A 26,973-nucleotide genomic window follows, 5' to 3' on the forward strand; every position below is an offset into this window, starting at 1 on the left:
AGCTTGGCTCCATTGAAGCGCATCCTGCCTTCCTCTGCAGGGGAGAACAGGTCTCTCCCCACCTCCGTGTGACACCCCCTCATGTACCTAGTCCCCTCAGAGTCTTCTCTTCTGAAGAGACCCAGTTCCCTCAGTCTCGCCTCAATGGCATCCCCTGCAAATCGGCCACCAACCTTGTGGCACGACGCTGCAGCGATTCCAACCTGGCTATATCCTTCCTGAACTGTGGAGCCCAGAACTGGACACCGTACTCCAGCTGTGGGCACGACAGAGTCGTACTGAGTGGCAGTAATACCTCTCTCGATCTAGAAGCTTGCAGTGGGGCTTGCTCTCACCTGCTGCCACTTGCCCCATGAGCACCGCAGGAGCTGGGCAGAGTGGAACCGCGAAGCCTCTGCCTCCTCCATCCTCCTGAAAGGAAGCACAACAGCCGTGCTTTCTGTCCCCTGCTGCTCGCTTGGGGGAGCAGGTGTCTCGTCTCAGCTCAGCACTTGCCTTCCCAAGCTCAGGTGGATGGGAAAGCTGGGAGCTTTGGTCCAACACAGCTGGAGGGGACCAGGAAGGGGAGCTGGCCTGAAGTGTTTAGGGACAGGGAAGTCATGCCGGCAGCTGTGCTTGCTGGTTCTCTAGTCTAGCCTGAGCCCCAGCCCTTACTCTGCCTTGATGCTCTGAACATTCTTGCTCCAGAGTTGGAGCATCTTCTGCAGGACTTGGTGGCTGTGATGCTCCGTGGCCAAGGAGAGCCCCTCCTGCTCTGCCAGGCGTGCTGCCGTCCTCCTGTGCCATAAGCACCAGAACTGGGACAGCAGCTGCTGCTCTGAGTGTACCACAGCCTGTGGAGAGAGGAGAGGTGTGAGCCGGAGAGGAGGCATCTGAGCTGTAGGACAATGCTGCGCCACACGCGCCTGGTGCCAGCGCTGACTGGCTCATCCACGGCTTGCCCCTGGCAATCTGAATGGCCACCCGGCAGGCGGGCCAGCCAAAGCTGGCGCGTCAGCCCTGCCCCTGCCCGGAAGTCCAGAACCGCGACAGCCACGAGGGAGGCGCCTCTTCCTGAGCGGGGGCAGCAGCCGCACTCCTTTCCCTTCCTCTTTCCGGCTGGACTGACTGCAGAGCCCGGGCGGGGCAGAGTCCCATCGGCAACACGCGTTCAGAATGCGATGGCCGAATGCCGCCTGCCCTGCACCCTGGAAAGGGCCCTCACGGGAGGCACCGCGGGACACCTGCTGGTGTCGCTTACCCGGCGAGGGCAAGAATACCTTTTCCTCCGCCAGCCGGTTCTCCCGCTGCTCCCGCCCCCTTCGCTGCCACCTTCCGAAGGTGCGTCTTGTCCACGTCGCCCTGCAAGAAGCAGCCAGAGCCAAGAGCTGAGGAGCGCCACCTCTTCCTGCAGGCATTCGCTTCTCGGGGCAGCCTCAGATTCTGGGGGGCCAGGGGTTCCCCTGCCAGAGGCACAGAATGCTGGGGACTACTGGGCAGTTCTGGCTCTGGAGCAGTGCAGAAGCGCGAGGGAGGGAGGGAGGGAGGGAGGGAGGGCAAACACGCAAGCAGCCCATCACAAGTGTGACAGATGCATGCTGAAAAGCCCCTGAACCTGCAGCCGCTCGCTTGTGCGGCTTTTCAAAGGGAGCGGGGGATCCCGGAAGGCCCCCTCTGCCGACGGTCCACCCAGCACACCAAGTCAGGTGTGCGGAGGCTGCTTCACAGGCTGCCACAAGGCCTCTCCCAGAGGGAGCTCTCCAGTGTGGCCTGGGGCACCGTGCAGCCGCCGCCACACCGCCTCCCTCTTGGCCCTCCCCAGCAGCTCAGCCGCCAGAACGACCTGCTACCTCTGGAAGCTCTCGGCCATCCTCGCCATCACTCTACAGCGGCGCTGATGATCGCTGAAGAGCCTCCAGGCCCGGAAGGCAGCCAGCAGGGTGGCCCGCATGTGGTGCTGCTCCGCTCTGGCACACTGCAGCTGAAGGACACGGCGCCTCAGCAGGTGTCCCAGGCAACCCCCGCCCGGAGGCCTGGTGGGGCTGCCACGGGCCACGTGTCCCCAGGTGTGGGGCGATGCCGTGTGGCCAGACCCACACCGACGCAGGGAGCCGCCTCCATCGATTCAACGGGTCCGTCCAAGGGGGTGCCACCGCCAGCGTTCCAAGTGCACCCTGGCGCAGGCAGCATTCTGGTGCCCAGGGCAGATCTGGCAAGGCAGGAGGCTGCCCTGACGCGGCATGAGAGGGCTGCCGCAGGCACTTGGGAAAGACAAGTCGCTCAAGGTGACTCGCTCGGCAGGAGCCCACGGTGCTGAGCGATTCCTCTGAGGGCACGGTTTTCCGCACCACCAGAAACCTACCCAGCAGCTACTGAGAAATCTGCCAGTTACGAGAAAGGAGGGCAGGCAGAGCATCTTGCCAGGCAGCCGGAAAGGTGTGTGATGCCCACAGGAACACTGCCTGCCCCCACTCTACACCGACCTTCCTCAACCTGGCACCCCGCAGGCACGCTGGACCGATCACGTTCCCCCAGTGCCTCGGCTGGCAGGATCGGCGTTGCAGCCCAGCGCAGCTGGAGGGGCGCCAAGGTCAAGGCACCTTCCAAGCAGACCAAGACGACAGCTTTCTGGTGAACTTCCTTCCTCTTTTTGCCTAGTGGCAGAAAACACTGAATGGCCACTGCTCTAATGATGCTGACCAGCTAGGCTGGGTGGCTCCGTGTTACAAAACGAGAGTTCTGCGGAAGTCCATAACGAAGGACGCAAGCGAAGCTAGAACACCGGCCACTGGGGGAGAGCAGCTTCCTGGCGAGAAGCTGGTTCCAGTGGAGTCCTTCTGCTCCACCCCAAATGGAAATGGCCCAACCATGGCTGCAGGGTGGGTCCTCTTGTTTAAGGGCCAGTTGCTCGGAGCATCTGAGCTGCCCCTTCTATGTGATGCTGCGTCCTGGAACTCAGGAGACTGGCCCTGCTCCCTGCACATCAGCCAGCTCGCTAAGCTGTGGTCTGCCGGCTTCAGCGTTCCAGTCGTGGATCCTACCTGCCTACTCCTAACCTGTCTCCACAACCTTTTGTAGAAAGAGCGGGCCCAGTCCCTGCAACCAGGAATGAAGGCGGGTGTGCCCTTCCCCGAGAGGACCCTCCTTGCTTGAAAATGGCTGCCTGGGGAATTCGCAAACTCTTGATTCCCCCTGCTGGGAAGAAACGGCTCTTCCAGCAGCACCATCTCTGCAACGGAGAACAGGGGGAAGAATAAGGAGAGGGAATGCAGGAAGAAAGAGGGCAAGCAGATGCAGGGAAGCATTTCCCATTCCACATGGAGACTTGAAGCATCTGGAAAGGGCTGTTCTGGGGAAGCCCCAGACCTTACCTTCCCATGCCTCGCCAGGCTGGCGCAGCATAGCCAGGTCCTGAGGCACTTACGCAGCAGCCCCATCCTGAAAGAGAAAGGAGGCGGGTCAAGAGGCACTGGGCTGCGCCTGCATGCTCAGGGCCGGTGACAGCGCACAACAGGCCAGAAAAGCAGAGGCACCCCATGCGCCACTCCTGCAAACCACTGGAAGCAAAGATGTCTGCATGGACTTTAGGCAACCTGTGCCTTCCAGACACGTTTGGACTGCAATACCCAGAATTCCCAGTCAATGGCCCTGCTGCATGGGAATTCTGGGAGTCATGTTGCAGTGCTGCAGCATTTCGCCCGGAAGCACCTGTAGTGGGAATGAGCTGCCAGTGCCAGAGATGGGTGCTGCTTCTCTTCCTCCTGCTCCAAACGGGACTTCCAACCGTTCCAGAACCTGTGCAAGAGCTGGAACGAAACCAGAAGGGGGCATGAAGCGCGGCACGACCCGGGAGCCATGAGTGCCAGGAACAGAATGGGAGCCTCGGCTGTGAGGGCCACGTCACGGGGCTCTCTGGCTTAAAAGCCATGGACCAAATGTGACTGCTGCGGAGCGATTTGTGCCAGCAGCTCCATGGCCATGGGCCTTCAAAGGCTTCCCGTCACTTGCCAGTGGGGTGCCCGACCATCCCGAGCCGCCAGGCGGTCCTCCTTAACGTTTCCAAACGTTTGCCATCCTCATGGTCATCCTGCCCAGTCACGGGTGGCCAGCAAGACGTGCAGCCGGAAGTGCTCCCGGCAGACTATCCAGAAGCGGCTTCTGCAGCCTGCCACAGCACAGGATTCGGCCCGTGGCAGGTCTCTGGCCAGCGTGGCCGAGGAAGTGTGAAGGCAGCCGGCCTGGGCTGGACAGGGCAAGGCTGGGCTCACCGTGATCCTGCGCTGCTGCTGAGCCAAGCTCCTTTGTGATCTCTTGGCAGAGGCGCTCGTCGCGTTCCTCTGGAAGGCACGGAAGCCACGGTGCTGCAGAGGCGGAGGAGCAGGCAGCCTGAAGCCGAGAGCCGCCCGAGCCGGCCTCAGCTGTGTCCTCACAGCCCGCCTCGCTGGCCAGCTCTGAGGACCAGTGAGGACAACGTGAGCTGGGGGTGGCCTCCACAGGCAGCGGGCTCCGATCACGACCCAGGGGAGATCAACAGAGCACCTCCAGGTGGGAAGTTGGAAACACGGAACATAGAAACAAAGAGACAGAGCGAGCCAACAGGGGCCCCCGGCTCCAGCCAGTCCCACTAGGCATGCCTGCCGCACCAAGTTCCCCAGCACAAGCCCCGTTTGCAGCAGCCGTTCCTGAGCGCTGGCTGCCCAGTGCACAGATCCCTCCCCAGCCCTGTGCCTCATGCAGGCGGGCGGCAGGCGAGGGGGCCGTCATGGCTTCCTGCCGTTTGCACGCACAGCGGGCAGGTGGGTGGGGGCACGCCAGGGCCCCGAGGGGGAACGCCAAGCTGCAAGATCCGATCCGCCCCCTCCCCCTGCGGCTTCAGCAGCAGGCTCACCAGCAGGCGGTGCTTGCAGTGCTCCTCTGCACGCGCATCCCTCCCAGCCGCCTCGGCACACAGTACCAGATCTGCTCTGCGAGTCAAGGAAGCAGCCTGCCACTGGAGTGGCGCCCTGGCTGCTTGGCACGGCTCGGAGACCACGAGTGGGGAGGAGCCACGGGCTGTGCCACTGAGCCTTGCGCAGTGAACCCGCATCACCGGGACGTCTCTTCGTGAGGTTTACGAGCACCTTCCACCTGGGCGCCTCGACCATCGTTTGTTAGGCCAAGAGTAAGACGCACCTCCTCATTTTCCTTCCCCGAGGCCTTGCAGACTGTCACACAGTCTGGAGCCTGCTGACGGCCACCAGACTCATCTGGGGGCTCACAGAAAAGAATGACAGACTCCATCCTGGCCTTTGCTCCAGTGCTGGAATGCGGAATAAACTTGCTGGAATGAAAGGTTGTTCCTCGGGTTTTATAGTCATTCCACACACTTCTGAAGTCCCCCCAAAGCAGCATAAAGAGAATGGATACAGCACTTCCAGCGTGCGAAAATCCTCCGCAAGGCAACCCGTGCTGCCAGCTGAAGCAGACGCTCCCGGTGCTGGTGCCATCGCTGACTGCGTTCCCAGGTGAGCCGCCACACAGAGAAACCCCGGAGGAGCATGCAGATGCGGCGATGCTGCAAAGCCAGCTCTGGAACGAGACACACAGCGCTGGCCCCTTGCGCTTGCTAACCGCAGGGCTGTGGGTGCCACAAGCGGTCGGAAGCCTGGAAATGCCTCTCTCCCAGGAGGTGAGCTCCAAGCTGTGGTCAGAAAGTAGCACCGAGACAGAGGCAACTGGTCGAGCTTGAAAGACACTTCCTGTCTGCCGCCTGAGGGGCCTGCTCACCTCAAGGTGTGCTGCCCTACACCTGCGAAGAAGCTGCCGCAGACAACGCCTGCTGGCACACGGAGCCACCACGGGGAGACCTCCTGGTGCCGTTGGCAAGAGGGCACGAGGCTGTGCGACAGATGCCAGCTGTGCCCCCGGCTGATGGCCATCCGAGCCTCAGCAATCGCTCTTGCCTGTCAAATATGGGCCCATCTTTAAGGCAAACGGAATGGTCAAAAGACAAGAACAAGAACGTGGCAGAACCAGCAAGTGATCATTCTAATCTCTTTGGGCACAGAACTCAGTAATTGTTCCTAGAAGGCTTGTGTGGAAAAACACAACACTGGTGAGCAGGAATTCAGACATAAATTTAACTCCATTGCTTGAGGGCCCAATATAAGATTCTACATATTATTTATCTATAATATTCCTTGGCGTCCTTTCAGGACAGAAACCTTCCCAGGGAGGCATATTAGAATAAAACAAGTAAAACCAATGCAGCATTAAAAGCAATTAAACGCAATAAAGGCCATAGTAGTGCATGGGCCACGGAGCCCGCTGGGTGACTCCGGGCCAGTCACAGACTCTCAGAGCAACCTACCTCACAAGGTTGTTGTTGTGGGGAATAAGACTGGCAGCAGCAGGAGAATGTTGTAAGCCACTTTGAGTTAAAAAGGGGAAAAGGTAAGATATAAATCTAATAAATAAATATGATTCCAGGGCCTTTAAGAACTTGAGAGTTCTTTCTCCTGGCCAGCTTGCAACTTACTTTCCTCCCTTACTTTTCTCCAGCCCAACCAAGCATCTGATAAAGGAGGAATGGAATGATTATGCCACTTCACAATAAAAAAGCTAACTCTGAAGTGCCACCGAACACAATTATTGTTCTTGTAAAGAGAGCAGCACACACATGCAGGGTGTGGCACCCCAGTGCACGCGCTGGCAGGGACGCTCGCCCTGAAGGGGATGCCCGGAAGGATACTGCCTGCTAGCCAGATTCAGTGCTCAACGCATCTGAGCGGCATCAGCTCCAGCCTCCCTCAAAACATTCCTGTTTCGGAGCTTCTCTCTGCAGCGAACAATGACGTGGACGCTCAGCTTCACAGCTGTGCAATTCTGGCAACACAAATCTGGTTGTGGCTGCTCTCACAGCCATCGTGCTTGCGAGACCCAGGATTTGCTCTGTCACCCCGGCGGCCAGCAAACACGACTGAGCTCCCTGTCCCCACAGAGCTGCCCGTGGAGTGACGCACGCCACACAGGAAACCTCCGGCTGGATCCTTCCGGCACACGCGCTGCCTGGCCTGCCTCACACGGGCGCCCAGTCGGGTGTGCGCCGGAGTCGGGCCATGGCTGACATTGACCACAACCGGCAGGGGAGGCGGTCACGCCCCCTCCGCCAGCTCGCCCTCGACTGTGTTCTGCCTGGCTGCGGAGGGGGTGGCACAGCTTGCCAGGCTCCTCACACAGCCCGTAGCAGCCGGGCTCGGCAGCGGGTTCTGGCCAAGGGCAACCCCTGGAATGCAAAAGGTCTCAGCCTGGTGAAAAGCACTGCTCCCTGATGATTATTCTGCTCCACACGCCATGCTATCCCAGAACGTCACGGCCAACTCACCACAGTGGTGCTTCTTCACCCGCTGGAGCTGCACGCAGACGTGCCAGGATCTCAGGCACTTCCTCAGCTCCCTGCGCTGGCCATGCCTCACTGCCCTGGCCTCCTCCTTCCTCCCCCTCTGGATGCCCACACAGAGTGCCTTCCATTGCAGCCAGGCCTACACAGAATGGGAGGGAAGAATCACCAGGAAGAACGGGAGGCAAAGGGCAGGCAGAAAAGAGACACACCACCCAGAATGAGGAGAAGAGGCCCTCTCTGATCAGACTTGCGTTCTGCTGCAGACCCCACAAACTTGGGCAAAGCGTTTCTGATCAGCCACAGCCTGCCTCTTCTCAGACACGTGCTCTCACTTAAGAACAATCAAACTGAAAAGTGCCGCCTTTTGCAGCAAAAATGTTCCTTGGTGAAAGACCGATGGCGAGAGCAGCACAGCTTCAAGCAAGAGAAGCAAGCAAGGCTCTCCTCACGCCTCCACGCTGCTCGTGGCGCCACAGCCACAAAGAGGCCACTCGGTTAGAAGGATTGTGCTGCACCTCTTTGGGAAGACAGACCTAACCTTTGTACGATTCATGTAAAAAGCCGCAGCAACAGCAAATTGGTTTAAATACAGATCGGCCAAGTTCCTTCCTGCAGTCCAAGCAGTGCATTTGAGTGGACCGGCCACGCCAGGACTCACCCAGCGCTGCAGGCTGTGTGCCCAGTGCTGCAGGGCCTGCCTGTCCCTCTCGCAGTCGGCCTGATTCTGGCTCCATCTCTTCCTCCACAATCTCCATGACAGGCTGCCAAAAGCAAAAGGGCACTTAGCAGTTTTAGGCAGGTGGCCACCAATCAGCTACAGATCCTTTGAAAGGAAATTGCTCATCAAGGCACATCTAAATGGGTTGGGGTCCCCGGCTGGACTGACTTTGGAATGGAAGCATCTTTGGTCAGTCGGCAGGAGGACCTCTGCTGAGAGGAGGATGGAGAGCTGGCCCTGCTCATTCTCCTGGACCCCTCCGTGGCCTTCGATGCTGTTGAGGATGCTTCCTTTTAGACTGCAGATCTTGCCCCCACCTAGACTGCCAGTTCAGGGGATGCTGAGGATTACTGCCTTGTGCCCTGGCAGCGGTACTGGTGAGTTCTGCAGGGACCTCTTGTATCTGCTATGCTGTTGCAGAGGTTACCCAGAGGCGCAGGCTGTAACATCATCAGTACGTGGTCAACACCGAACTCTCCTGCTCCCATTTATCAAATCCAGTGAGGCAGGGGCTGTTCTGACCCAGTGCGAGGGCACGGTAAGGACTGGATGAGGACCGATCACTTGAGACTCCATCCAAACAGGGCATCTGCCTAAGTCAAGTTCCACCTGTTCTGGAGGGGACTGGTTTGTAGTTGGTAGTTTGTGGTGCTCCTGGACCCAGCACTGCAGGCAGATAGGTGGCACAGAACATCTTTGGGCAGCCTAGTCTGATTTACTGTGATGTGTGACGCTTCGGGCTGTCTTTGCAAATGCTTTGAAAATGTCAACTCCTCCAAAACAGGGCAGTGCAATTGTTACCTGGCCAACATTATCAGTTTTGTTAGATTCCTGAGGCCCAGCGCCTGCAGCAGGACGTGAAACGGCCACTGTAACATGCCTGGCCGTCGGCCGGTCCCTGCTCGACACGGCCCCAGCATCTATGGCGGATAGTCAGGAGCTCCTCGGCAGATGGGTCCACGGCGCCCTGGCCTGCCACACCATCTGCAGGGAGCAGGTTGCCTACCTCGAGGCACAGCAATTAAAGCACACGCAGCTTTGGGGTGCTCAGCAGCATGGAGTGGAGCGAAAGAACTGGGGCCCACATGGATCGCCAACCCATGGGCGATGGAGTTGTGCTCACCGCAGGCTGCTCTGCTCCCTGAACTGGAGCGCCTCCAGCAGCATCCCACGCTTCATCCGACGCAGCTCCATGCAGCTCAGCCAGCGGCACCATGCCCAGCGGCCTTTCACTGCTCTCACTGGGAAGGCCAAAGCGAGACGGGTTTTCATAAAGCGCACCAGGCATTTGAGAAGCACTCCCTACTCTCGGGGCACGTGTTCTGCCTGCCGATTCCCCTCTCAGGATGGCACACCAAGGTCTGGCCTCCCCGAAGAAAAGAAGGAAGCCGCTCCAAGAGGCTGGGGGCAGGCAGCAGCCCCCTCCTTGGGAGGGCCTGGCAGGGAGCAGCATGTCACCCCCAATCCCTGCAGCCTTCCATTATTCCCCAAGCGCTTGCTTGGCCCTTCCAAAACTCCCAAGGAGAGCCTGGGAGCCACGCTTTGCACCTCAACGCACAACGACCAGGCCACGGGAACTCGCCTGCGGGTGCAGGATGCCCGAGCCGGCATGTGCCTCTGGAGCAACCGGCTGCAACACTCGCTCACGCATGTTGCGGGCTCCAAAAGGCGCCTTCGGTTCACGCTCCGCCCGCTTTCCCAAATCACTCCACCAGAGGCCCCCAAGATCTTCCAGTCTACAGTGCTCAGCAGCTGGCAGAGCCTCAGCTCTGCTCCATTCCAGTTTCTCACCGTGTGCCTCTGCGATGCTGGATATCGTCTTCTTCTCCTGCTGCTGGAGCACATGGGACCTCCAAGCCAGAAATACCGTGTTACACAGGAAGTACCTAGCCAACAAAAGACAAGCATGGCTTTACCTGATGCACTCCAACCATGTACTATGTACACAGGAGTCATTCCAAGCTGATCTGCAGGAATACTTTGGTACTGTCAGCACCTCACTGTGGCACTGCCATTATCTTCGTCAGCATCAGTGTTATCACTTCCATTTATGTACAGTTCAAACAGCTGAAACAATTTCAATAAAATAGAATAAAAGAGTAGACACAGCCCATCATGTGCCATTAAATGCCCGGGAGTAGAAGGCAATTTTCACTCGATGCTGAAGATGACGATGGCAGTGCCACGCAGGGTCAGCAGAGAGCATGCCACAATTGTGGGCCCCCCATGGAGAAGGCCCTTCTCCTTGTTGACTCCTTCTGGGCTAGGCAGCAGCTGGAGGAACACTTCCGTTGCAGACCACAGTGTCCAGAGGCTGGCAGAGACATCCCACCAGGCACTGTAGCCCCAGGCCATGTGGGGCTTCACAGGAGAAAACTAGCACCTCAGACTGGGCTCAGAAGCACAGTCTACCCAAGCAGGCATAGCTGAGAGGAAGTCACTCCTGCCAGTTCACCCACCCATGTCTCCATTATATATGCCCCCCACTGTCAGAATGAGAGAAGTCCTGCTCTGCACTGATGTGGCATTTCAGAGCAGCACCCGGAAGCCCCAGAGCAGGCTGACAGGCCCCCCCACAATTGCGGGCGCAGAGAGCCAGCCCTACACCACGGAGTGTGGGAAACTGCGCCACATCCTCAGAAGTCACCTCACAAAGAAGAGATGCGGGCAGAGACAGATGGGCTGGGGCTTCTTTGTGTGAACACAAAGGAGACTCGTCAGGTGCCACTTGCTTGGTAGGTTGCACCAAATTAAAGGACACTGTCAGGAGACACTTGTTCCATTTTAGGTCAGAAATGGTGGGCAACAGGTGCGTCCAGGCAACTGGACTAGAAAAAAATCTTTGTGGGCAAGCAGCTTTTGTGAATGTGCCTGCAAAACAATGACACAACTTGTCAAAGAGTGTCAGAAGATTAACTGCATGAGTGAATTATAAGGGCTTGGGCAGGTGAGGACCGAGGGAGAGCAAGAGCAGGGTGCACATTCACATGCACACAAGATACGCCGAGCATTGCTGTGATGGGCCTGGCAGTCCGTCCGTGGTGGCACCCAGGGCATACACAACGCCAAGCATGCCCACGGGTCTGGAGAGCCCAGAGGCCCCTGCGTTACAGGAACTTATTCTCTTTAGGTTGCTCTCTAGTATCTTTTGTCAAATGTTTGTTTGGGATAGTCTGATGAATATACACAAATAATCAATTAGTACCGATATGATTGTGGTTGTATTATAAATTTATATTAAAGCCTTATGACTTATGCAAATGATGGGGTCAGATCCAAAAAAAGCATCTGCAACACTGAACCAAGACTGTGACATGCCCTCTTCCATCTCCATATTTTTCAATGGAATCCTTATCTAGGACAGAGGGAGGGATTTGGTGCACATGCTTTCTGAACCAGTAGTGTTTTTGAAAACAATTAGACACATAAGACAATAGCTCAACTTAGATCTCACACCAAACTATTATTAAGAAAATTTCACTATGGTTTGACATGATGTCCATGTTGACAGTCCACAATCAAGTGGCAAAGTGGAAGTAGCAGCTTGAGTGGGTTCTCAAACCGTGGGTGACATCCAGGCTTAGTCATACACAGGAACAGAGCAAGTCAGGAGGCCTCCGGTCCATCCAGTCTGACCCCTGCTCCAGCCGGCTCTGCTCACGACATGCCCACCATTGGAGACCCTGGAGCCTATTCACTTCAATACTCTAAATATGACTCATTCAGGATCCAGACCCATGGCTTGCACGAACAATGATTTGGTAAGATATCTGCATGTCGAAAGCATAGTTACGGTGCTGATCTGTGGTTCCTATAGCAGAGAAACAGCACAGCTGAGCAGATGGAAAAGAAAAGCGGTCAAGCAGCACCAAACCAAGGTTTGCTTTGTGCTCAAAGGATCCAGTCCTCTAATTGATGGGCAGAGTAAACCATGGTCTGGTGTTACGTCTGAATTAAGCAATGTCCTTTTTAGTTAGGGCACAGGAAAGAAAATGTATTGGTGGAGTGATACATTGCAGGAAATGAAGGACCCTTGAAAAAGCACGAGGATGGGCTGTTTGTGGTTCACGGGGGGCGGGGGGGGATAAGCCCTTCTAGGCATGTGTCAACAAGCAGAGATTTTCTCACTGTGCTTTACTGTGGAGTTCGGAAGCACCTGGACAGACCTGTAATGGCAGTCAGCCCTGATGGTGAGTTTCCATTCTCTGCAGGAGACCCACCATTCCTCCTTCCACTCTCGAAAGGTTTTCTGCAGTGTCCTTCGTTCATAATGACACCTGAAACGGCAAGGATGCAGAAAGCATCGAGGAGTACACCCACACATCTTTGCTGACATTAATTCAGTTTTGTGAAATTCTTTTCTCTCTCCTTTTCATACCGTGTGGCATTTTAGTCACAAGTCAGTCTGCTCAAGTTCTGATCATAACCACAAGATTTAAGCATGCTTAAATGTGTGCTGGATTGTACCCTTAATAATCTCCAAGTATTTCTAGAGGCAATTAGACTCCAACTGCATGTGACTTCACTTCCTCTGAATTTGCAAAAAGACAGAGATGGTTTTCCAACTCTCCCAAAATTCAACACAGGAGAGCACATGACGTGGCCAAGAAGGCAAGGCTGTGGCGATTTTGCTCTCCAGGGGCTTTTGCATATTTAGCAGGAGGCAGATTGTGAAGTGATTTCAGATGCAAGGCCAAACTGGGGTTGCCAAGTTGCTATCACACCAGGAGGTTTGCAAACTGTGATTTGGTGTTGCGGCAGAACCGACACACCACCAGGTGGGACATTGTAGTGCCCTCAGAGGACACTGTCTGGGAGAGTACCTGGGGTTTCTCAGGAAAAGCAGGGGAAGAAGGCACAGATCACTGCCAAACCATGTTCTGGAGTTTAAACAGCAGCTTCTGCTTTTATTTTTTGGCCTCAAATCACATATCTTGGTGGCCGAGATCCACAGTCTTTCCACAGGAGCCACTTGAAGGGGGTGGTCACTTGTGCAACTGGCAGCCATCCAGGGTGGGTGGGCTGATCTGCAAGCTTCCCAAGGCAAGCTGGCAGACGAAGGCTTGTCCTCCTGCGAGTGCCCCGGAGGACAACGCAACAGGATCAATCATGTCCCCCTTTCAGCTTGCCACGGCCTTTCCTCCCTTTCATGCAAAACATTTAGGACAATAGAAAATACCACCTTGCTTAAGAGTATACCGTCTTATTTAAAGACAATAAGCATTTGGATGACCTCAGCTCTCATTTTATAAAGAACTTACAGTTTGAGTGTAAAAGAAAAATCTAGATTCTGTGATTATTCCCTGAAATCTCCAGAAACAAGGCAGTGAAGTATCCCAAACATATTATTTAATTCATGCTTGGATTTATGGTCCTCTTTGGATTAGAGACCTCTCAAATGGCTGAAATATTACTTTTAATGCAGTTTTCTCAATATACATGGCTTGTGAGAACGCACTGCTATGCTTCCCTTTATAATCCACCTTTTTTCCCAAGGTGACCCACATGATGCTCTTCCTCCCCTTCTTATTCTTAGGCTAGGGCAAGAGCCCCTGCCTGGTCCAGAACCACTCAGGGAGCTTCGCAGCGGAGTCCAGCACTCTGGCCACCACAGTACCCTGCCTGCCTTCTTAAGAGCCAGCTAGACCACTCAGTGGAGTCCTGTTTGGGTGCCAACCTTATTTTTTCCACATTCAGACAAAAATCCAAACCTTGTGAAACAAAAACCTCACCTTGCCTACCTGGCACTGGAGGGAAGGACTGTCCCAAATGTTCTCTTCATCCACAAGTAAAGGAATTTTCTGGCCAGGTGTCTGAAAACAAGCGAGAAAAAATATGTATGCTTTGCAGCATCGGTTTGTTTCCTGGAAACGTCCAACCAAACCTCATCCATACTTTCACGTCCTCCCAGCCCACCATTCCAAACATATCCTCTTTATATTTAGCCTGCCTCTATGGCAGCTTCCCCCAACCTGACACCGTCCAACTACAACTCCCAACCACCCCTGAAGGCAGCGAAGTGGGGATGCTGGAAGTTGTAGCCTGACATACTGGGAGCATACCAATTCCGGAAAGGCTGCTCTAAGGAGCTCAGGCTGGCCTTCCAGCAAATTCTCCTATTCCTTTTATGCAATGCAGTCGGCCAGGTGCAAAATTATAACATTTGGTAAAATAACTTGCAACCCTAACTCCAACAACAAATCAAAATACAAAAAACAAAGTATGAAGATATAACCAGCAAATTTAATCAATCCATCCCCATCATCTTGATTGGGCAACTTGATTTTATACATTTATACAGGCAATACTTTTAAAGTAAACATTTAAAATCTCAACAATGGACCCAGACACTTCTCACAATTAGTTAATAAACCTTACAGAGAATAAATGTGCAAACCTAGATTTGACTGTTACCTGATACGGAGTTCTTTCAATCGTCCACCTCGCCTCCAGGTGTAAGTAGCATGACAGGACGTCCTGCGAGGTGCAGCCTGGCCCCGATCTCCAGCAGGACAACAGGGCGCACGTTTCCCGGTGGCACCTTTGCTCAAGCCAAGTAATTCCTGTGTCTTTGGATACTTCAAACTTTGAAGACAAACAAAATACATCAGTACATTTCCCACTGGATTCGCAGTTCAGCAGATGCAAACTGATAAACGAGGACATTCACCAAAACCAAACAATAGAGACAGGATTAAATATCAGCAGAAGAAGCGGATCAAGCTGATGTTTTGCCCCCGTTTCACTTATGTGGGATGCTGCTACAATTGCTTGATGGAATTCCTCGGCAGGGCAGTGGCCTGCATCAGGGCACAGAGGGAGGCATCCTGGGACCTGCGTCTGAGTGCCTGGTTCGGCAGAATAGTAACAGATCTGGTACAAGGCAGAGCTCGCTGAGGGGAACTTCAGAAAGGAGATGTTCAAGGAGCCAGGAATAGCCTCCATTTGTCTTAAAGGGCATCTTTAACTCATTGCAGACAGAGAACACCACTAGAAAGCTTCCAGGCAAGAGTGACACTAAGGCTGGTCATTTCACCAATCAGAAAAGATGTAGTAAATTGACTTGATCTATTAGAACAGGTCCAGTGGAGGGCCACAAAAATGATTCAGGGATGGGAAACACTGGCCTATGAGGAGAGACTGAAAGAACTGGGCATGATCAGCCTTGAGAAGAGAAGACTGAGGGGGGACAGGATATCCCTCCATAAGTACCTCAAAGGCTGTCACAAAGAGAAGGTCAAGATCTCATCTTGCTGATACCAGAGTGTAGGACAAAGAACAATCAAGTCAAGTTGCAACAACCCAGATTCAGGCTGGACATCAGGAAAAGTTTCCTCATTGTCAGAGCAATACAGCAGTGGAACCAGCTGCCTAGAAAGGTGGTGGGCTCTCCCACACTAGAGACATTCAAAGTGAAACCGGACTGCCATCTGGGTGAGATGGTGTAAACTGGTGTCCTGCAACGGCAGGGGGTTGGACCTGATGGCCTTCATGGCCCCTTCCAGCTCTACTATTCTATGATGATCAAAATGACCATAATTGCAAAGCATTATTATAACATTATGGATACTTCCATTACTAACCAGTTTGACTAAAAACAACGTGAAGTGCAGAGTCGGTTGGGCCGTGCTCAGACTTACAAACCTTTGATTTTGTCTACATGTGACAGGACTGTGTTTAACTTTAACTATGTTTAACTTTTAAGTATGATTGTGAGCATAGGGTTGAGATCATAAGTGGCTCTTGCATTCATATGGGGAAGGCAGCATTCTGTCAACTCCCCCATTCATCTGCAGACTCCCGCTCCACCCAATTGCACACCATTCCTAATGGTTCCTCAACCCACAGCAACAGGCTCTGGCGGGTGCTATAGAAGGTTGCTGAGGGAAAGAAACAGAAAAGTGCCATCCTACAAACACAAATATTGTTCTATTGTGAAAGAAAAAATAGTATTAAAGCTATAGAACATCCTGCATTTTTTAAACCCAAGAGATGTCACTTTATAGCCCCACGAGAAAGTGCCTGAGGTTATAAAATGCAAAATCTTAATAACCTTTGTTCTGTTAAATAAGCCTAAGCATGAGTCTCAACAAACAGCAAGCAATTTATATTTTAATTCTTCCCAAGGCTATGCAAACTGAGAAAAGCTGCTAACCCTAGGTTGCCCGTTGGCGTTTCTTGGCATAACTTTCACAGCCCAGCTTTCCCCCAGTGGAATTGCATTCTGTATACTGGAGGCTTTCCCTTAGAATCCTAGCTTTGAAATAAGACCCAGATGATCTGAACTGAACTTTTTGAGGCCCTTTGCTTGGGGTCACAAAGTCACCTGTCCAGCAATTCTTATGGAGACCTTGGGCAATTTTTTTAAAGAAAAAATGTAAAAGGTAGAGAAATGAAATTTGGCAACTTTTTAGACCAGGCACACTCTGATAATGTTGCAAAAGGGTTACAAAGTTGGTTGGACTATCCATGCGCAAATTACAGTACAGAATGTGCACCTGGGGTAATAAAGGCATCCCCTTGCCATGCGGAATGAAGGCTGCGCTGGAACAACCACCACCAGCATTGCCACGCTGCGGCTCCTCCTCAGCATTCCCTCTCCATACCGTCAGGCCACCTTACGAGGCCAAAACCAAGTTTCGGCCACTTTTGAAACTTTCCTCCTCCTCCGAGGGGTCTCTTTCTTTTTCTGTCGGCCTTTCTTTCTTGGGTCCCCCCAAGCCATTTTCTGACATTTTCTCTTGCACAGGGAAGGAACTATTTAGTCACATACTTTAAAAAAATAATACTTAATTTTGTGAATGCAGGGGGCTTATATTATTGTTGTATAGATATTTTACTCTTTTAATTGGTTTTGATAGGTTTTAACATGTTGATGTGTGTGTGTGTGTGTGTGTGTGTGTGTGTGTGTGTGTTTTATTTTTAATATGGGGTTGTAAGCCACCTAGGAAGGCCTTTTGGCAGTTACAGGCAGCATATAAATATGTGCATAAATAAATAAACACAAGCATATATTGAAACTGAGATTTCTGATAACCACAGCAAATCAGTCTAACTTTTAACAGTATTATCTGAGGTTTCTAGAGATGTGACTAAGTCACTGAACCATCTTTTCCTTTAGGTTTTTATTGGAGGATGATAGAAGGCAGAGCCTCCTGTCATAATTTTTAAGAAGGAAAAAAACAAATAAATAAAGCAATTTAAGGGTATTTGAACTCTTTGAATGAATTCAAGTATCCAGTGCCCGATTAGCTGCATCCTAGAGTAATAAAGGAACTGGCAGGAGAACCCTCAGAACCACTACAAGAAATCATGAAGGACGGGGAAATGCCAGATGACCGAAGCATGGCTAATTTTGTCCCTCTCTTCAAGAAGCGCATAAAGGAGGATCCTGGCAGCCACAGACAAATTAGTCTGACATCAATCTCGGGGAAAATTCTGGAGTACATAATAGAGACGTCAGCCTATCAGCACCTTGAAGACAACCAAGTCATTACTTGAAGCCAGCATGGATTTGTCAAGAAAAAGGCTTGCCAGACTAACCTGATCTCATGTTTTGATCAGGTAATGTCCCTTGTGGATGGTGGGAATACTATGGACATAATATATCTTGATTTCAGCTAAGTTTATGACAAAGTGGCCCATGACATTCTGATCAGCAAATTGGCTAAAAGTGAGCTAGTTGGACAACCATCTGGTGCATCCACAGTCGGCTACAGAATCAGATTCAGAAAGTGCTTCCCAATGATAGCTTCTCAAACTGGGGAGAGGTAACAGGTCAGGCACTGCAAGGTTCAGTCCAGGGACTGGTGCTCTTCCACGTTTATCTTAATGACTTAGAAACATAGAAACAAAGCAAGTCAGAAGGCCTCCCAGGCCATCTAGTCTGACCCCTGGCTTCGCCAGCTCCCCTCATGGCATGACTTGGATGAAGAGGTAGAAGGAAAGCTGTTTCATGGTTTCATTGAATGTTTGGCCACAATGAAATCACAGATGGTCTAGTGACCAGACGAGACTAGCAACCCAAAGAAAGATGGCATTTCTTTTTTCAAAGGAGTCAAAGTGGATTTGTGCTGTATATGCCTGTCCCTCATTCAAACCTGGCATACACGCTTTGCAAGATTTTGTGCTGTTTCAAGACTTGCAAAACCTGTTTCATCAGAAATGGTTCACAGAAGTTTTTGGCCTTGCGGCATCTTCTTATGCTGACTGCTAAATGTTTAACAGCAATTAGGAAATTATCATTAATTTATTCACTTAATACAGGATGTGCTGCCTTAGCCCACATCCCTGGTCACCAAGTTTCTGGGATGGAAAATATTTTACTCTTCCCAAAACCTTAATTATTGATGCCTTAACTTGGAATCCTGCACTGGGCAGGGGTTGGACCAAATGGCCCTACTGACCCCTTCCAACTCTACCATTCTATGATTATTTGCTATATTTATATCCCATCCTTCTTCGAAAGTGTCCCATAATCCTTCCCCCATTTTTATCTTCACAACAACCCTGCAAAGTGGTGCCCAATCTATGGAATGCGCTCCCCAGAGAGGTCCACCTGGCGCCGTCGTTATTTTTCGGCGCCAGGTGAAGACCTTTTTATTTAAACGTCATTTTAATTGCTAATATTAGGTATTTATTTTACATCTTTGGCCAGGTTGTCTCAAATTATATTGTTTTATATTGACTTTATATTGTTATTATTATTTATTGTTGTGAGCCACCCCGAGGCTTCAGCGAATGGGGCAGCATAGAAGGTTCCTAAATAAAATAAAGCTTCCTAATAGTAAGTTAAGTCTCAACCCACTATCACTAAGTGAGCTTTATGACCAAGCAAGGACTAGAACCAGGTCTCCAGAATCCCAGTCCAGCCCCAGTGGCAGTCTTGCTGGACGCTTTAATCTACACGGCTTAAAGAAAGACCTCGGAAACTTTAGCTGGGTAGCCCACCCTGAGATCTACTTGGCTGTACACTAGTGCAAGCTTTCCCAACCTGGTATCCTCCAGATGTGTGAGACTAGGACTGACTGGGGGATTCCGAGAATTATAGGCCAGCATACCTGGACACAACAGGTTGGAGAAGGCTGCACTAATGTGTGGCTAAGGGATGTACTCAGGAACAGCACTTACAGCAGGGGTGGGCTGCCTATGAGTGTTTTGTCCTGCATCCTGCATCTACTTAGCCAGCACGGGCAGCGATGAAAACGGATGGGAGCTCCAGGCCAAAACAACCCCCAGCTTACAGACACCAGAAAAACTGGAGCCCAGTCGGGCAAGAAAAGATTTCCGGAACAAGAGTTTTTACTGTCCTGGTTTACATACAAAAACAAGGTCTGCTGTCTTGGACTCTTTAGTTCAGACAGAAGCAGTGGATTTGGCACCTATGTTCTATCTAATTAGTTTCTCAGCAGCGGCCCCCACAAGATGGGACTTCTGGACCCCCAGCACTTCTTGCTCAAAAAAGCTGCGATGACCAAAAAACAGCCGAATGACAGCGACACAAGTGAGCTGTTAGAGCAGGCTCGTCCGCTGCGCATGCTCACCTGCCCTTGGCCCTTTTCTCCATCGCATAAACAGTCTTCTTCCTCTGTGGTACAATGCAAAGCAGCGTTTTCTGGTGGAGCCTCTTGAGGCAGCAGGTGGAAAAGCTTTTACCAAAACAGAAGAACTGTTATTTTCTTTTAATCCATCAAACCAGGGGCTTTTAATCAAATATTTCCAACAGGGGGCCAGCGGAATGGTAGAGGTGGTGGGCACGGGCTGGCAAGATGGTGCCGGTGGCGCACACGCAGTGAGGCGGAGGTGGGGCGCACGGGCGAGGCGAGGCGAGGCAGGGGTGCGCAGTGAGAAGGGGTGAGGCGCGGCGGGGCGGGCACGCAAGGCAGCGGCTTGATCGCCTGGAGAGCGCTTTCTCCGAGCAAGTCCAAAACGAGCTCAGCGTGAGCAAGTCGCCGCCTGCCTGCATGCGTGGCGAGGGGGTGGTGGGCACACACAGGGCGGGGCGAGGTAGGCAGCGGCGGCGTGCGCGGCGAGTCCAAAACCTCAGGCGGGCTGGATAAGTGGGCGTGGTGGGCCGGATCCAGCCCATGGGCTGTAGCTTGAGGACCCAAGCATTAAACAGTTCTCGGAGCACACGCCCTTCAAAGCGAGACCCACATGCCATCCCCACAACTGCAAGCACAGGAGAGGCAAAGCTGGAAAGGCAGCCCAGCGTGTGCAACATTCCCATAGCCTACGGTTTTTCCCTGCATCAAATTCTACTCCCTTGCTGTGTTGTTTTCACGTGTCTGCATTTAGACGGCAAACTCTTTTGTAAAGGGACCCATGCAACCTGAGGTATGTTCAGACAAGGGTGCTTTCACTGTGCAACTTAATGGAGCTCTCTGTTGTGACACTCCCCCTGCTCTTTTTAAAGCATGTGTGAATCTTGACACATTAGAACCAACACATTCATTCAGGCATCCATTTTCATAGCCCACAGGCCACTTCACATGAATCTATAAACACTCAGATAGGAATAAATTTGTCTTTAAGATGCCACAATGCTTTCTTTTTCCTGCCACAAACCAGCCTTCTTCAACCTGGAGCTGGCCTGTTTTGAAATTCAGCTCTCATCATCCCTGGCCAAATAAATTCCAAACACCTGGAGAAACCAGGTGGGACCTGTAGTTTAAAACATCTGGAGGATGGTGGGCCAGGAAGGCTGCAGTAGGCTGACGTGGCCAGTACACTGGAAAGGAGAGCTTTGCACCAGTTGCACCACCCCTGTGCGGATGCTACCCATAGGTGGAGACTGTGCTGAACGGGGTGTGCTGTGGTATATGCAGGGACCCCACGACTTAAGTTTGGGATTTTCCACGAGCTTGGCTTTTCATCTTGTGGGAACCCTTACTCTTGAGGAATACAGATCCTGTGGGGAATCCTGTAGCAAATGTGCAGTCAGGGCCACTGTGGGCCTTTCAGGATCTAGAAGTCTGTAGGAGGCAATTCTGAATCACCAACAGCAGAATAACCAAGAAAGAAAAATAGGCTTGCCCAGCCCAGCGATCCTCTAAATGTGCTGCACTACAATAGCCATCATTCCCTAGCTATCACTGGTCATGCTGGCTGGGGATGCTGGGAGCTGCAATCCAGCACATCGGGACAGCGCCAGCATGAGGAAGGCTGAAGAAGAGCAAGGAACCAGAATGTAATCATGAACAGGATGCCTTTCCCCTTCCAGTGTGGGCAACTGATGCCAAGACGAGATAGGTGGTGCTCTGCAGTCCCTGGCAGCCTGGACCTGCCTCCCCTCTTCTCACAGCTGAGCACTGCTCCACTGCCCACACAGCTATGGGACACAGCTGCAGAGCCTGCCCTTCAGCTTGCCTCCTGCAGAGCTGCTGACACCACCAGAGCGAAAACACAGCCCCAAACAAAGCTGCCTTTCTCAGGTCAGCGCAGCAGCACAGGCCAGGTTGCCACAACAGGGGCTGAAGGCTGTGCCTTGGACTGGGAGGATGAAGCAGCCTGTGTCAAAGGCATTGGGTGTCTGGGGGATGCTGGGAGCTGTAGTCCAACACACCAGAAAGGCACTAGATTGCTTGCTTATATGTAAAGCACATATATAAGATCAGAGCCTGGAATGAAAACCAAATACTGCTCTTTTGCATCGTTGCTTCTTAATATTAGGAATACCACTTTGCACTACACACAGAGAAGGTGAAAAAGAAATACCCATCTTCAGCAACAGTCCATGGTATTATTGTGTGTTATCTCTGAGAAATAAACTCCGGCTGATTGCACTCTGTGTGCAGGTTTGTGTACATGAGTGCTCACAGTCTTCCACTATGTACATCCCACAGATGTACAAGTTCAGCAGAACTTACTCCCAAGTATGCACCCTTAAGAGGAAGATCACAGGAACTTTATCCTGGATCAGTCACGGACCTTTCCTACACACAGAAGCAGGCCCCGCTGAAGGCAACTGGATAGCTTCTGCCCAGTCAAGCAGGGTTTGTTTGTTGGTTGGTTGGTTGATTGATTGCCCGCCCATGCGACAGCTCCATACAAAAATTAATAAGGGTTCGAGTTTCTTCCAGGCGCTGGAAAGGAGGGCAGCATGTCTGGTGTGTCCAGCATCTTTGCATCGTGCAAAGGAATCTGAAGCCTGGCGGGCACAGCAGCCTGTCTGTGGGCCAGGGCCCTGCGGCATCCAACGGGGCTTATCCCCGGGATGTTCAGGTCTAGACCGGGAAAGGGCCCGCAAGCCCAGCATGCCGCAGCCAGCGCAGCGCGCACGGCCGGTCTTCTCTCGGCCTAGCCTGCCGAAGCCCCACGCCACGCCGAAGTCCTGGCGCCGGCAGGCCCGCGCCGTGCTCGCCGCCGTGCCCCAGCTCTTCGCTTTGTCAGCGGGGCCGTTCAAGGCGCGCTGGCCCAGGAGCTCAGCCTTCACGCGCAGCCGCCTGGAGCGCCCCTCTCGCGCGGGGCAAGGGCGAGCAACGCAGCAAACTAACCGTCAAGCGCCGCGTCATCCGCCCGACCGGAAAACCAGCGGGGGCTACGGCCGCGTTCCCCGGACAGCCTCAGCCCGGGCTCTCCGGTGGGGTCGGACTACAACTCCCACCATGCTGGCCAGCGTGTGATGGGCGTTGAAGACGCCGACCGGGGGAAAGCTGCTGGCTCGCGAAGGCGCGGCGCGGCCCGATCCCGCGGCAGCGCACCGTGCACTTACCGGGGCGCTCGCTGCCGCCGCCAGGGAGGGAGGGAGGGAGGGGGCGGACAGCCGAGTGTGGCGAGGCTGCCTGCACAAGCGCCTGAAAGACCCTTCCGCACCCCTCGCGCTCCGCGGCCCGCCGCCCAAAAGGTCTGTCTCTGGTGTACGCGCCCCGCGCGCGCGGAGATCGGCGGAAGGCGGCAGCCTTCTGGCGCGTGCGAGCGGCGGTCGACGCGCGATCCTTTCCGGGCAGGCGACCGCGGGCGCCAAAGGCTCTCTGCCAACGAGCTGCGCGCGCGCGCGGTCGAATGGCGAACGAGTCTGACGAGCAGCGCGTGCTTCGCGCATGCGCCGTGGCTATTAAAGGGGGAGGGGCGGGCAGCGAAGGCCCCGGTTACGGCGGCTGAGGAGGAGGAGGAGGAGGAGGAGCGGTTCTGAGGAAGGCCCTGCCAGGCCCGGCCGTGCGGGTCCCTAGCGTGGAAAGCGGCGAGCAGCGGCGGCGAACCCGAGGGAAGGCGAGGGAGCGCCGGAGCAGCAACGGGAGCCGCCGGCGCGCCGCCGCCGCCGCCGCCGCTCCTGGGTGAAGGGGCGGGAAGGTGGCCAGAGGGCAGGCCAAGCCGGGCGGGCGGGCAGCGGAGTGCGCGCTGCGCCGGGGAGCCGGCCTCCAGCCAGCGCGTGAAGCGAGCCCCGGCGGAGACAGCGCGGTGCGGCGCGGCAGCCCACGGCCTGGCCAAGGTGAGGCATCCGCTGAGTCACCGGGCGAGTGGACGGGGGCCTGGTGGCCGAGGAGGCTCCTTCTCCCCCCGAGCCCCGCCGGGGAGCGGCCTCTGGCGGAGGCCCCGCTGTGCCGGGCTAGGCGGGCCGCGCCGTCACAACTTCCCCTCTCCGCGTGTTTGTCCCCGGAGCGCGCCGGTTAGCCTCACGACATCCCTGCCAGGTGGGCCGGCCCTCGCAGCGGGGGAGCGGCCCCTGCGGCCCCCCGGGGGACGCGGCTGAGAGCCGTTGCGAGGCGGGCTTCGCTGGCCCCCTGCCCGTTTGTCGCGTCGCTTTCGCCACCCTTCCAGCCATCATCTGCCGGAGAACGGCGGGTGGGTGGCGGAGGAGGCGGTGCCGCCGCGGCCGGTGGCGAGGTGGGCTGCCCCTCGGGCGGGGGAGCTCCCTGTGCGCGTCGGCCCGTCGTCGCGCGAGGCGGGCCGGAAGAGTCGCCGCGATGGGCTCTCCGCTGGAGCGGCCGCTTTCGACGCAGCTGGAACTGAAGGCGGGTTGCGCCCTGCTACGGCCGGTGTGGGTGTCTCATCCACACCGGGGGGTAGGAGGGATCTTCGTCTGCTGGCGAGCGCTGTTGCCTTTTGCTCGTGTCAGGCCATTCTTCCTGCTCAGTATTGTTTATTCGGACTTCCCCACGACTCTGATACCTTGTCTTCCTTAGTGATGCTGAGGTTCACACCTGGGACCTTATGCATGCAGAACGTGCTGTGCCCTGGAGCTAGTGCCGCCCCCGCCCCCCGTCCCCCCCAAGGCTTGTTACCTCCCTGTTGCTTGGGAGCAGGCTGCCTTTGAAGGCTATGATGGCCTGCCCCACCTCTCTCCCTTTGATGACCTGGTTGATGTTGGTATAGTTTTCCTCATTCACTTTTGCCCAGAAAGAAGGGAACCTGTTTTTATGCAGGGTTTTTTTCTTTTTCCTATATATATGACTAAACTAGGAATAAGCTGCAGGGGTCTAGGAATGGAAACTTTTGTGAAACACCACAACATGGAAAATTAAGATCTGAGATCTTTGTACATACCTACAAAAGTTCCACCAAGTACACAAATATGTGGCAAGCAGTACTTAATTGCACAATGTTGTCAGCTAAATTGTATATTAAGTAGAACGCTCTGTTTCTGTTCTTAATCAGGTTTATATCAAGCGATTATGGATAAAAGAGGGGTGTTGACAGAAGCTGTGAATGGCGATACGGTGCTTGACATTAACAGAATCAGTGCAATGAAATTCCCTCATCGCTACACAAAAGTAAGCGGCTTCTAAAGTGGTGATAGTATAAAGCTGTTACTAGGGTGTCTGAGACACCACAAAAAATACTTTCGTATTTTTGCAAATGAGCATACAATGAAACCCTAACTTTATATTTGTAAGGTTACATAAAATATCCACTTAATGGCAACACATTTTAGGAGCAAGCATGCCAAACAACCTAGTAGAGATCTGCTACCAAACCTGATGTAAATATTTGAATATTGAGCTGGTTCTGCTGTTGTACGGTAAAATATTTTTATTTTAAACATCTAATTTTTCAAATTAAATGCAGGCATATCTGTCTGCATTGGAACCATATCTTGACAACAATTAAAAGTAATGCCATCAAAAACAGTTCATCTTCAGAAGAAGTTGGAAGATGAAATAATCATCAAAACTAGAAAGAAGTGAACATGATTAAAAGTAACTTGGGAAATTGCATGAATGGGTGATAGTCCTATTTAGCTTTGTAAGAATACTGAGGGAACACCTGTACAATACAATGTGGCTAGTCAATTAAGGAATATAAAATAACTAAAGATACACAGTTGTTAAGTAAATTCCCTTGAAAGTCAGTGGACTTTCAACAGGACAGTTGTGTAACTCAGTAGCAGTAGATCTTGTTGCTGCTTGCGATTGTACTGATCTCTCTTGCACAAGACACTCTCCCATGTTGATTTGTCAGGGATCTTTTATTCTTTCATTTAACTTGTGTACAGAATAATTTTGCCATTATTCTTAACACTTTTATCTTCAACAAATGTAATCCTTCATGTTCTATTGTATTTGAATGTATCTTATTGTGTTGTAAGCCGCCCCAAGGCTTCGGCAAGGGGTGGCATAGAAATGTTATAATAATAATAGTAATAATAATAATAATAATAATAATAATAATAATAATAATGAAAGAGTGATTTTTATTTCTTAAATATTCCTTTCTAGTCAGAAAGAAACATTAGGGAAGCTTTCTTGCTAGTTGCATGGTGCCAGTCTGCTCTGAATTCTCCTGTATGTTTATTTGAGAATACTATAACTTTCCTTTCTCTAGGAAGAACTTCTGGATATTAAAGAGCATCCCCACTCAAAACAGAGGCCATCATGTCTTTCTGAAAAATATGACAGGTATTTCTATTAAGTATAACTAAGTTGTTTGTGAGATTCCATGGGTCCATAGTTTGCTGAACTGAGAATACATGTTTGATGAATGTGGTGTTCACTTCTTACCCTGTACGCTAGTTTTGGTGCTTAAGTTTGTTTAAATTAAATTTGTTATGTCAAAATAAGGAGCCATGGTTTAATGTTGAGTTAGGCAACTTCCTAACAAGTTGAGACATAAAAAGAAACTGATTTCCTACAGGCTGGGATCAAAATGCCAAAACTGGCACATTAATGGAGGAGCTTGGTGGCGGTGGGAGGCCATATAGCACATTTGTCCCTAGCTTAAATTGTTTGTGAATTCATGAATGTTAAATTCAACAGGGTTTGATGTAAATGCAGCTGCTTGGAGGTGTCCATTGCTGTAACTTTACTTCGCAGCACTTGGAAGTTATGCTGGTTACAGCTTGTTAAACTACCTGCCCAAGATTGCTTATGATAATGTTTTAAACATTTAAGAAATTATCAAGGCACCATAGCTGAATGTACACTAATATGCATTGTATTTAAAGTTAGAAAAACCACTGAGATAAATGGGACTAAGAACAGCATTGGATAAAACCCACTGTAACTTAATCTGGTGGTACTGAGATGGGCAGCTTAATTATAATTATAATTAATTTATATTGTTAATTTATATAGTTTTATTGTATTCTATTTATTTATGGTTTGTGAGCCGCCCTGAGGCTTCAGCGCATGGGGCGGCTTAGAAGTTCCCTAAATAAACAAACAAACAAACAAACTGCCCAATAGTTGGAGGTGGCTGGGTGGTTTATAATGTATAAAACTATAGTACAAAATGCAAACAACATTAAAACATCATTAAAAGTTGTCATACAAAATCTAAAACCAATTAAAACGCTTATAGAAATTGCAATAGTGTATATGAACTGATCAAGTAGTCTTTTTAAGCAGCTAACAACCCCAAAAACTAATGTAAGACTGCCCTCTATCACCAGGTTATTTATCAGGTACAGAAAAGTTACTAAGGTTGGCACTAAGCAGGCCTCAGTGGGGAGGTCGTT

At 52.3% G+C, this 26,973-nt stretch overlaps 2 protein-coding genes across 18 annotated transcripts in view; one reads left to right on the forward strand and one right to left on the reverse strand.

The window, feature by feature from the left end:
- SFI1 (SFI1 centrin binding protein) overlaps positions 1-23,005 on the reverse strand; it is a 41,762-nt gene extending 18,757 nt beyond the window's left edge. For 2 of the 14 annotated variants that reach the window (XR_006416107.1, XM_044444373.1), the window contains exons 1-18: positions 22,574-22,760; positions 19,622-19,726; positions 14,493-14,663; positions 13,820-13,891; positions 12,245-12,355; positions 9,870-9,964; positions 9,202-9,319; positions 8,019-8,121; positions 7,343-7,499; positions 5,386-5,547; positions 4,868-4,938; positions 4,248-4,430; positions 3,688-3,785; positions 3,351-3,417; positions 1,830-1,960; positions 1,260-1,341; positions 655-833; positions 336-411 (exon numbers count right to left, since the gene is read on the reverse strand). Coding sequence is in view for 11 of the 14 variants with exons in the window: in XM_044444373.1 (XP_044300308.1) it covers positions 336-411; positions 655-833; positions 1,260-1,341; positions 1,830-1,960; positions 3,351-3,417; positions 3,688-3,785; positions 4,248-4,430; positions 4,868-4,938; positions 5,386-5,547; positions 7,343-7,499; positions 8,019-8,121; positions 9,202-9,319; positions 9,870-9,964; positions 12,245-12,355; positions 13,820-13,891; positions 14,493-14,663; positions 19,622-19,644 (1,899 nt within the window). In the remaining 3 variants the exon portion in view is untranslated. Of the gene's footprint in view, positions 1-335; positions 412-654; positions 834-1,259; positions 1,342-1,829; positions 1,961-3,350; positions 3,418-3,687; positions 3,786-4,247; positions 4,431-4,867; positions 4,939-5,385; positions 5,548-7,342; positions 7,500-8,018; positions 8,122-9,201; positions 9,320-9,869; positions 9,965-12,244; positions 12,356-13,819; positions 13,892-14,492; positions 14,664-19,621; positions 19,727-21,794; positions 22,477-22,573; positions 22,765-22,791 lie in introns of those variants that run through there. The other 12 variants (XM_044444378.1, XM_044444380.1, XR_006416105.1 and 9 more) reach the window with 11 other exon arrangements.
- Positions 23,006-23,367: 362 nt separating this feature from the next.
- EIF4ENIF1 (eukaryotic translation initiation factor 4E nuclear import factor 1) overlaps positions 23,368-26,973 on the forward strand; it is a 44,867-nt gene continuing 41,261 nt past the window's right edge. For all 4 annotated transcript variants that reach the window (XM_044444395.1, XM_044444396.1, XM_044444397.1 and 1 more), the window contains exons 1-3: positions 23,368-23,508; positions 24,675-24,790; positions 25,842-25,915. In XM_044444395.1, the coding sequence (XP_044300330.1) occupies positions 24,692-24,790; positions 25,842-25,915 (173 nt within the window). In that variant the 5' untranslated portion in view covers positions 23,368-23,508; positions 24,675-24,691. The remainder of the gene's footprint in view (positions 23,509-24,674; positions 24,791-25,841; positions 25,916-26,973) is intronic.

This window comes from Varanus komodoensis, unplaced genomic scaffold, assembly GCF_004798865.1.
Source record: "Varanus komodoensis strain SLA01 unplaced genomic scaffold, ASM479886v1 scaffold44_3, whole genome shotgun sequence".
NCBI lineage: Eukaryota > Metazoa > Chordata > Lepidosauria > Squamata > Varanidae > Varanus > Varanus komodoensis.